Source organism: Urocampus carinirostris, chromosome 10 (genome assembly GCF_059441175.1).
Source record: "Urocampus carinirostris isolate Australia breed hairy pipefish chromosome 10, RoL_Ucar_1.0, whole genome shotgun sequence".
Taxonomy (NCBI): domain Eukaryota; kingdom Metazoa; phylum Chordata; class Actinopteri; order Syngnathiformes; family Syngnathidae; genus Urocampus; species Urocampus carinirostris.
This window is the reverse complement of record NC_142358.1, coordinates 9,188,063-9,199,283: the sequence shown is the minus strand read 5'-3', so window position 1 is coordinate 9,199,283 and position 11,221 is coordinate 9,188,063. Positions and strand designations below refer to the sequence as shown.

Sequence of the window (11,221 nt, the reverse complement as noted above, 5' to 3'; positions counted from 1 at the left end):
CAATACACGATATCCCTAATAAGGTTTATTACAGTGTTAAAACAGGTTTGAAGACTGTTTTTTTTTTTTAGATTCACCCGATATTTACCGATTTAATTGTCATTTGATCAATGCTGTCTTGGTTTGAAATTCAAGATGGTGTTAGTTATTCACTTAGAGCAACACCAAATTCATTTACAATCCTACATCCATTTTGAAATAACCTTAAAATATCTGGTGCCAAATTTAGAGTGGTCAGGCAATTTGAGGACAGCCATTACTGATGTGGCCCTCCAGGGGTCATCATTAATTGATTTTTGGAAAAAAAAATAATATTTAAGTGCGAAAAAATTAAAATTATTTTTTTTGCGGCAAGGCCAATTAATGGGTATTTATTGGATTTCTAGCCATTAATTGGTAATTTAATGGTATACTAGCCGTGTCAATATGGTCGAACAAACTGGTCCCTTTAATCTTTACTTTTAGTACAAAAAAAATAATAAAAAGTTATTGGTGATCACATCAGCTACCGTCATGTTGGGGCTTGTTTTATAATTATAATTTGTCGATTCCTCCTAAGTTAATATGCGAATTGTCGGAACACTAACTGAGGTTAGATGAACAGTGAATGATAGAACATTCACGCCAACATTATCATGCGCAGTAAGACACCTTAGTAATAAGAGGTTTTGCTATTTATTACACATTCATTTATGAACAAAAATGTGTACAACATAGAAACATCGGAGATAGTGAAAATGTTAGAGATTTTCATTAGATGAAACGATGTGGGAAACAAATTCGCTGTCCCAGAAGCGGTTGTTAGAAAACAAAAAAAGTTGGGCTTCTAGGCAATTTGTTGACAAGTTGTACCGTTCATCCGCATAGGCACGTCCGGCAGCACTGAAAAAGCGTTCTACTATGTTGGAAGTTGGCAGTATAAATGTTGTATCGATAAATTGATCAAAGGTGGGCAGCATCATGTTCAGGCGGCGCCGTTTTATCAAATTTTGGCCGAAGGCCATATCCGATGACTCATCTATTGGACTTTCATCGACCGGTGCAGTTTCGGTGACTTTGAGAGCCTCCACTGCTTGACGCTCTTTTGTCGTAAGTTGACCATGTTTTTGGTTTTGAATTTTCACAATAGCCCTCTCAAACATAGGCGCTTGAACGATTTCGGCGTCGGGGCTGAGGTGATGGGCCATGGCAGGATGGGACGACATTGCAACATCAAAGAGGTACCTCGCCTCTGCGACTGTCAGATCTTCTTGCTGCAAAGTAAGCGTCAAAGAATCCAACTTGGCCAAATCACCGTTGAGTTGAGTGAGTTTATGAACATCCGCTGCGTTGAGAAGTAAATCCATCACCCTTGGGTCGGTGGTGAAAACTTCTTTTGCAAGAATTTTCTGCAGCTCGAAGAACCTGCGCACCATCTTTGCCGTGCTTGACCACCGTGTCTCATTTCTCGTCAACGGTCGAAGGTCTGTGTACTCATCCAGTAGTGCACTAAGCGTGCTGTATCTCAGGCGAGCCATCAAGGAGTTCAACTTACAGAGTACCTTAAAAAAGTAAAAGCAGGAAATAAGAAATATGCTAAATTTGAGCAGCTTAAAATCGCCTTGCGTAAAATTCCTTTGATAGAAGGCGTGGCCGTGTGGGGTATGTGAAAAAAATATTGTGGAACCGCTGTGACAGAGTGCACTCTGTCTTCAATATAGATATTGTGAGATATAAGTAAGCAGCATAGAAAAGAAGTTCACCTTTTCGTAGGGCTTCAAGAGTTCTTTGACAGCGAGGTTGAAGCGATGGGAGGCGCAGCCGACCAGAGGAACATTGCACTGCTTTGCAATGGCTTTGTTCACCTTGCAGTTGTCGCCACAAAGCGCCACCACGTTGGCCATAGACTTGCCGTACCTGCTAAGGATGTCTTCGATGAACACCAGGTGGTTTTCAGCCGTCTGTGCCTTGGGATCCAAAAGTGTTGAGAAGCCGAGGAGAGCACTTTCCCGACCGCGTGGGCTTATATACGAGGCGAAAACGCCAACGTAATAATCGGAAGAACAAGTCCATCCGTCGAATACCACCGCGAATCGGGATGGCAGATCGAAGGCGATTTTCTGTCGCACACCCTGTGTCACCAAGGCCAAATACTTCTTTAAGGTGTTTGTGCAGATTGGCTCCGTATTGCTGATGTCCCTGATGGTAGGCCGATCAACAACATTGAAAGGCTCCAGGTCGATACAAACCAACCGCAGCCACTTGAAGATTCGTATTCCTTTTCGTCAAACGGTTGAAGGTGACGACAGGAAATTTTCTATCGATCCAGGATTGGATGACTCCTGCTTCTTTGCATCACTTTCTTTCTGCAAGTGCTGACTTTTAATGTGGCTTTCCAAATTGCTCCAACCGGTGTTGCGCCGTTGGATGCGCTCGGCGCCACATGAGCAGCGCCATTTGCCGTTGACGACATCAATCTGTGTGAAGTACTCTCTAACCATTTTTTCCTTCGGTCCCATAACCGTGCGAAGATTACAATTAATACAGCGTAATAGTAGTGGTGTACAACATGTGCGTATGTGCATCCACGACGTACGTGCTTGAGGCAAAACGTGAGCTAATCAACAAGCCCGATTTTGTCCCGACCAATAAAAAGCTGCTTTGCAACCACACTATGTACGTACAGCTACCGTGTTTCCCCGAATATAAGGCCGGCCTTACTTCAAAATCATCGTCAAAAATTGAGGTTTTGAAATAAAAATATGTGCAAAAGTAATACATTTTCGCTAAAAATTTCTTAGAAAAGCATTGCCGTTGTTAAATAACGTTGATATCTACGGTTTTCATAGGTAATATGAGCCTCTTATTTGCAGGAAGGTTGAATTTCATTTCTCATAAAAAGCTGGGCCTTATAATGGGGGAAACACGGTAGCTTACGCGTATGCATGCACTGTCCCGATTGTGCGTGTATGTGCCCTTGACCGCATACGAAATGCTCGCGCGGCGAGAAAATTTGCACGTTTGTTGACGCAATCGACTAACAAAAAACCCGAATATTTTCGCAATTAATGGGTCGCAAACTCGCAATAATTGCTAATTATTTAAATTTTGCAATAAATGGATTTATGAATTTAAGCAACCATTCCATTAATTTTTCGCAATTAATGGCATTAATTTTTCACCAATCATTTATTGCTGACCCCTGTGGCCCTCCCTAAAATGTGTTTGACACCCTTGGTCTAAATCAACTGAGACCAAGCGATGCAAACACTTGTTTCTCTCTTTTTTTTAATCGGGCTCGCTTCTGTTTATGGCAACCTTCACAGACATACGGCCCACAGGCTGAATTCTGCCTGTGGGATTATTTAACCGAGCCGTTGTAAATTTCTGAGTATGTAAAAAATGCCTCAAGCTAATTTATATCAAAAGTTAAGATTTTAAATAAATAGAAACCAAATGCTCTTTCTCGCTGTTAGCAGTAAAGTCTTAAAATAACTGACGTCCAGCAAAGGTCCTACCCATGTTTAGGACTGCTTATCTTTGTGAACGTTCTCCATCCGGGCACCGGTGTTGTGGAATGCTCTTCCCCATGAGATCCGATCTGCAACCTCGGTGGAAATGTTTAAATCTAGGCTTAAAACTCACTTATAGCATACGAATAACCTAAACTTCTTATATGTAATAACTTGTGAAGCCCTTAGAGACTAATTGTGATTAAGGGCTATACAAATAAAAATGACTTGACTTGACTTGTGAACAGGTGTTCTCTATGATGAACAATAATAAAACAAAGCGGCGCTCAAGGTTGACACTTGAATGGCATTGTTAAATGTTCTGCCAATTAGGAGTTGAGACCTGATATCGAATCACTTGAAAAAGCAAAAAGATGCAAAGTTTCAGGAGCGAGCAGCAGTGAGTAGACTGCAGTAGTGTAACGAAGGAGGGTAAATGGTGTGATGCAAACAAGATTTGTTTGCACTGATCATTAAAAATAAGATGATCTGGTTTTACGTGAAAGACAATATTTTGCAGTTTTTTCTCACCTTTCCTTGACCCAACCAAGTAGTTGTATCTGATGTAACTGCTGGTTCACCGTTAAAACTCTTGTTTTGTATTTCTTTTTTACTTAATTCAAAGCATTACGACCATTGAAGCAAGTATATGTTTATTCATAGCTTTAGTTTGTTTAATGTGATGAGTTGTTTCAGATGTAAAGCTTCATTCATTCAACTGTTAAAATAAACAATGTGTTAGCACATTCAATGCCATAGATGAAAATCGTGTTGTTTTCCGGTGTTTGTGAATAAATGTGTTGAGCTTAGAAAAGATCCTCTTTCATCTGTAGTTATAATTCCTAGAGTTGTCTACGGGGTGGCAGTAGTTTAGGAGGTAAAGCGCTCTTCTTGGGATCAAGAGGTTGCAGAATTGATTTCTGGCTCCTCCTGGTTATATGTCGAAGTGTCCTTGGGCAAGACACCCTAATGCCCCCGATGAGCAGGTAGTTGCCTTCCATCTCACTGCTATCGGTGTGTGTGTGAATGGGTTAGTGTGAAGCTCATTGTAAAGCGATTTGAGAGATCTCCAGTGACTTTAAAAGTGCTATATAAATGCAGACCATTTACATTTACAAATGTAGGCTTAAGGATAAAGCAAAGAGCTGTAAAATAAAGCTAAATACTTGGCATTGACATTTTTATTTGTTGATCTGGTCCACCAGTTGACAATTGCAAAGCTTCTTCTGACCTGGCCCACCTAATAACATAAAGTCTAGACCCGGCCCCGGAGCCAAACTAAATTTGACATGCCTGCTATAAGGACATTTTGAAACTCAGGTTATGAGGGCATCTAGTGGACACATTAGTTACGACTACTTACTGTAGTTATTTAAGTCCTTTTGAATGATGGTTTAAAATGAAGTAAACACGAAAATATATAAAAGCTCCATGCTGGAGAAATTTAACATCTGAAGATGATCTTGAACATCATATAATAGTATTGTGTAAATTGACAGTATGGCCAATACGTGTGTTGCACAATACTGTTAGGCAAAGGCAAGAAAAGCTACTGTACTCGAGTACCAGGTTATTTGAGTGGTAAAATTAATTTAGGAAACACCAGATTCTTAATTTGCACAAAACCTGGCAATTAAATGAACACAATGGACAATATATAACATACATTATTGTGAAAGAACACTCTTACTTGGTTGAAGATGGTGAACGTTCTAAATAAGGTTTATCTTTGTTTAATAACCTGTCAGGAGGACCAGAACAGAGCAGGAGACCCCAGAGCGTTCGTACAATTATTTTATTTGGGGAAGCGTACAGGGTTAGCGGGAGACGCGATGACCGTCGAACGTCAGCAGCAATGCCGTGAAGACAACTTCGGGACACGTAGCCAATCGTAGCGTGGGACGGAAGCAGGTCGAGTTTACCGGGACTGGAGAGAAGATCGTAGCGTGGAACGGAAGCAGGTCGGATCGGAGGCAGGCAGAATCAGGTAAACAAGTCAAAAATACACAGGAAAATCAGGCGAATCAAACGGGGTAAAAAGTAATCCTCAGACAAAGAGTTCTCCGCGTAACGCGTTTAAAAAGGGAGCATTAACCAATCAGGAAGCACATTCCAGCGCGCCACATGATTACCCCAGGTGGCTCCACTTGGGTAATCATGACAGAACCCCCCCCTCAAGGAACGGCTCCAGAAGTTCCCCAGGAAAAAAAAAAAAAACATAAACCCACGGCACGTCACAGGGTAACACAGGAAAATCAGGAGAGTCAACTCAGAAGAGCCGGACTCAGGGGGGTCGGATTCAGGGGGGTCGGATTCAGAAGAGTCGGACTCAGGGGGGGCAGATTCAGAAGAGTCGGACTGAGGGCGGGCAGATTCAGAAGAGTCGGACTCAGGGCGGGCAGATTCAGAAGAGTCGGACTCAGGGCGGGCAGATTCAGAAGAGTCGGACTCAGGGCGGGCAGGCAGCGGAGTCGGAGTCGAACAGGCAGGCATGGGAGTCATTGCGCAGTCATACGGCCGGAGGTGCCTTAGCCAATTTTGCCACGTCGGAAAGCACTTGCCGAACTGCACATTCTGAAGGGGAATTGCGCTGCTGATTCAGGCTTTCATAGTGGTCAGGGGGCAAATGTACGAACGCGGGGTTCATTCTGGTCGGAGGATTCTGTCAGGGCGGACCAGAACAGAGCAGGAGACCCCAGAGCGTTCGTTACAAGTCTTTTATTTGGGGAAGCATACAGGGTTAGCGGGAGACGCGATGACCGTCGAACGTCAGCAGCAACGCCGTGAAGACAACTTCGGGACACGTAGCCAATCGTAGCGTGGGACGGAACCAGGTCGAGTTTACCGGGACTGGAGAGAAGATCGTAGCGTGGAACAGAAGCAGGTCGGATCGGAGGCAGGCAGAATCAGGTAAACAAGTCAAAAATACACAGGAAAATCAGGCGAGTCAAACGGGGTAAAAAGTAATCCTCCGACCAAGAGTTCTCCGCGTAACGCGTTTAAAAAGGAGCATTAACCAATCAGGAAGCACATTCCAGCGCGCCACATGATTACCCCAGGTGGCTCCACTTGGGTAATCATGACAATAACCCGGTTTCAATTTGTATTTCAGTTCAAAGTAATCTACTCTAATTTTGGTTGATGAATCTATTATTAGTTGCATAACTTATTTTTATGCAAACTAAAATCTGTTTTCGTGTCTGAAATAAAAGTCACACCATAATGCACTTCGGAACCCAATGACGATTCAACTGAATGACAAAAGTTTAATCAAATAAGAAAAAAAAAAACAACAACACAATTTTGATGTTATCCGACAACGGTATGAAAATATAATCCACAGCCACATCAAATATTAAAACGAGATCTAAAATTTTATGTAAAAGTTGTAATCCGCTACCATGAGCATTTTTTTCTTAGCGTATCTAGGAAACCTTTAAAAAAATACAAAGAGAAATGCAAACAAACTCTTTGAAATTCGTGTAATTCGTTTTTTTCCCTTTGTTAAAAACGATAATACGATTAATACAAAGAAAAGCAGAGATTTGTTTTTTCCAATTCCAAGCAATGTCTTGTTAACGATTGCTATGATAATTGTAGATCCTGTTGTCTACGCTGGCGTACGTGTTTTGCCCGCAGCGAGCAATGGTGAAAGACTGGCTATCAGCACTCACTACGATGTTCATGATATCTTTCAATGACTGTATTTCTAACTCGCTTTTGAAAGGGGTTTTCACGTGCATGTGTCGTCACCTCACTAGAGTTCAAACTCAGCCAATATACTGCTAGTGCTCCACAGCCTAAATAACTGGCCAATGATCCCTAGCTTCTGATATCGTTTTATTCTTCATACAAACCTCCCCACGGAACCCATTAGAGTGGATTTGATCTTGTCGCCATGAATTTATTCTCCTGCAAGTTTGCTCGCGGAAAAAGCCAGAACTTGCGTCAAAGACAAAAACGAGCTGGCAGTACAAAGAGACGAGGCCGCAGTTAAAATAAAGGAGACGAATGACAATTTGGATGACAGAGTGTGTCCAAGTAATCTCTTTTAAGTAGGGGCATGTGAGCTGGTCTACAGGGCAAAAAAGCTCGAAGGAGATGATGGAATAGGATATGACATGCTGGAGAAGATTTGGCCAAATAAAGAGATTTTTAGTGTGATTCGGTAAATGATGACAGGACATTCACTTTTCGTGTATATCTTATGGAGAGCAGTGAGTTACAAAGGAATGTGTTCCTGGAACACAATTACTTTGGAAGGAGGGCTGTAATGCGTAATTAATCCAAATTTTGTAACTCTACTCTTGTTACTACATAGTGAGTCATTGCTTTAATCCACTACTTTATAATGCACATCATGTATTATGGTGGCATAATGGGGCAAACGTGAGCATAGAATTTATTTTAAGTGTGCGTGTTCGTTTGCAAGCATTAAAGATTGCCCGAGCCAAGAAATATGAAGGCTTCACGTTTTCTTCTATTTCTTTTATTATGGAGCTCTTAAAGCAGTTGGAGCGGGGCAGCTTTTAAGCGAGTACGATAATTTGTTACTAGATAGTAAAATAGTTGACAGTAACGCATTTTTCCTAATGTCACATCAATTATTGTACTTTACTAAGTTTAAACTGGTAAAAAAAAAAGTATGTCAACATTTTGTTTTCAACACATAATTACAACACAATCAGGGAAAAATATTTATTGAACAAGAAGTGTTTTACTGAGGATTTAAAGTCCAAATTTCTATTTCTGATGCACGTTGTGAATCATCTGTAATATAACCTCATTGAAACAACAAGATGAGATGACCTACTTTGAATTATGCACATGTTTGTGAGTCCAAAATCCCAACAATATTTTAGTTAAAAAGAAGAGAAATTCCAAAATAAAAGTAAAAAACAATTAACAAATAAAAAATCGAATTAGAGAGGCTGTGTTAGTATAAGTGAGTCAATTTTCATCCATAAAAAGATGCCTGAAGATGCCCAAGATGTTTTTTTTTCATTGAACATGGAAGTCAATAAGAGAAAAACAACATGTATTCCCTTATTTTTCAAGGTTAATGGGGACCATTTTAGTTGTCATTTACCTGCCCACCCTTGTCCGACTGTTTCCAGCATACAAGCATGAGGTTTTGGGGTCTTTGGGTACCCGTGGTGGTCGAGAGCTTTGAGGCCTTTGTTGGCAAAGTTTGCCCCTTCGCTCGCCTCAATAGAATATTTTGACACCCTACCAGCAGGTTTTCTGGGACAATGACTTAACCAACAACAGAAATTGTCGGAAGAAATGGAAGAAGATAAAGCCAGATAAAGACGAAATTCTCAAACAACGTAACACGAAGCGAGAACTCAAGAAGAAAAGAAACAGCGGAGATTAAGTGGCAAAGTACTGAGCAACCAACAAGAAAATCATGAAAAGCTTGAGAGAAGCAAAGGTGAAATGGATCGAAGACCAATCCTCAGAGTTAGAAAAGTGCCTCAACAAGAACAATTCAAAGAATGCCTCTCAGTTTGTAAAGGACCTCACACAGACTAAAACAGCTGTACAAGATTTTAGAGCAACCTCATCTTTCCCAATTGGGCTCTAATCCAGATTGTCTCTCTCTGGTGGCAGACGACAACATCAACAAATATTACTAATGTCGTGGTATTTGACATAGTCTGTCTTGCTGTGAGTATGTAGGTGCTGCATTTTGTTTTTAAGGTTTATTATCGCTTAATAAGGATGAATTGCAGTCATTAATAAGGGGAGCAATTGGCCAAGGTTGACAGGTAAGACAAGCACTTACTGTACAATTAAATTTAAAGTTACTGTAACTTTAAATGAACATATACAGCAGTGAGCAGTGATGAACGGTGAGCAATCTTGAGTGGTCTCTGGTTGAAGCCTCTGGACTTGCTTGTGAACTTGATTTTCCTTTGTATAACAAAGTCGATTTTCTGTTTAAAAAATTGTGTTTACAAATTCTCGTGTGTTTTTATGAATAGCCACAACTATAGTTGTATTTTCCATTTTTCAAAGGCTTGCAGTTGCAATGCCCCTCTCTTTTCATTCCTCAACAAAGACACACATACACTGTTTGATCGTGTTTAGGCGACAGAATGGCCTTAAAAAGTCTCTGAAGACAAAATAAATTTTCAATTTCACACCTTTAAGGTCAAAATATTTCTGGCTTCTCTCTTCTCTGTTTCTGTCTTACTCTTGACATTCATTATCAATGTTTGTTGACGTCTTTTTTTACAGAGCACTAAAGTAGAATATTAAATAAAATGTGAAAAGTGAACGGTGTATTTCAATGAAAATGATTTCATTATATTTGTTTTGTTAGCGTACACAAAGGTCATATACATTTCAAGTTGTTGGGAGCATCGCCAAACAGCAAACTAAGCATTCCAAAACAACAGATGGTGACCATGAGCAGCTACATAAACAAACTCTACATATCTGGAAGACCCAACAATCTGCATTCAAGGTTGCAGTGCCAGCCCAGATGAAGCACAAAGTGAAGTGAAGGATCATTGTGAAGCCTTGGAAATGACACAAATATTTGATTTCCATGCTATTGTAACTTCTGGAATGTTCCATCCAAGTTTGTTAAGAGTCAATCAAGTAACAGTCTAGCTACGAATTAACAATGAGCTGAAATTACTGCACAAACAAGAGTGGAGTTCACGGTTCATCGATCCCTTAACCGAATGTGTCGTCGGGCACCATTGAGGACGCAACTCTGGACAGCCTTCTCCACTGTTGATCGTCCCTGGCCTGTTCTTGGGTCATGGCAAAGTTGGCACCAGTCCATTGCTTAATTTACGCGGCCCATTTCTGTTTGGGTCTTCCTCTCCTCCTACCCCCTTGGACTGTGCCCTGGAGAATTATCTTGGTCAGTCCTAATGATCTCATGATGTGACCATACAACTGAAGTTTCTGTCTGCACACAGGTGACAACAGTTTTTCGCAGGGTCCATTGTGCCCTCTGAAGATGTTGTGCACCATTTTGAATGTCATATGGGCTAAGTAGTGAATAGTGAGAAGTTTCCTGGCGCATCGTATTGCCATGGCCTGGATCTTCTTTTCCAGTTTTGCTGTGCGACTCCATGTCTCACAAGCATAAAGGAAGATGGAAGTAACCAGCACTTGCATGAGTCTGATCTTTGATATCACTGCTATGTTCTTGTCCCTCCAGATACTGTACTGCTTAAGTTTGGCAAGTGCAGCCATGATTTCTGGTTCTGACCCTTAATGCAAGCTAACAAGAACATTTGCTTCAGCCCATCTCCGCCAACTGTGTGTGGAGGACCAATGCTGCCATATGTTGAAATCAATATATGAATAAATGAATAAATAACTAAATACCTACAAACACGTGCCTTTCAGAGACAGATGAACACATAAATTATTCATTCCTACATTTGTGCATGGAGTCATTTATTTCTGTATTTCTCTTGTCATTTATTCTGTCATGTATTTTGTCATTTGTTTTGTTATTCATTTTACAGTATGCTCCTAGCAACAGCATTAATGAGCATAAAGTTCTGGACTACTGCCACTGCGTGATTTGTTATATTTAACTAATATATTTTACATTTTTTCTTTTCACACATTTGTATTTTTTTAAATCCGTCTTTGCACTGAAAGGAGAAGCCCTTCATTTTGTTGAAGTTATATATCATGAAAGTAAAGCCATTCATTCATTCGTTACCAAACAAGTGGTTTTGCCATAAACACACTTG

The 11,221-nt window shown here is 40.7% G+C and overlaps 1 protein-coding gene across 1 annotated transcript; it reads right to left on the bottom strand.

The window, feature by feature from the left end:
* Window positions 1-490: 490 nt before the first annotated feature.
* LOC148357646 (uncharacterized) lies at window positions 491-2,258 on the bottom strand. The gene is made up of 2 exons (XM_088345910.1): window positions 1,743-2,258; window positions 491-1,541 (listed from the first exon to the last, which is right to left on the bottom strand). The coding sequence occupies exons 1-2, from the start codon at window positions 1,881-1,883 to the stop codon at window positions 741-743; spliced, it is 942 nt and encodes a 313-aa protein (XP_088202036.1). The 5' UTR covers window positions 1,884-2,258; the 3' UTR covers window positions 491-740.
* Window positions 2,259-11,221: the final 8,963 nt, after the last annotated feature.

Excerpts from the sequence above, each read along its gene's own strand:
- LOC148357646 (XM_088345910.1), bottom strand. The coding sequence starts at position 1,883 with ATGGCCAACGTGGTGGCGCTTTGTGGCGACAACTGCAAGGTGAACAAA. Across the intron at positions 1,542-1,742 it reads TCTTGAAGCCCTACGAAAAG|GTACTCTGTAAGTTGAACTC; the intron begins GTGAACTTCTTT and ends TACTTTTTTAAG.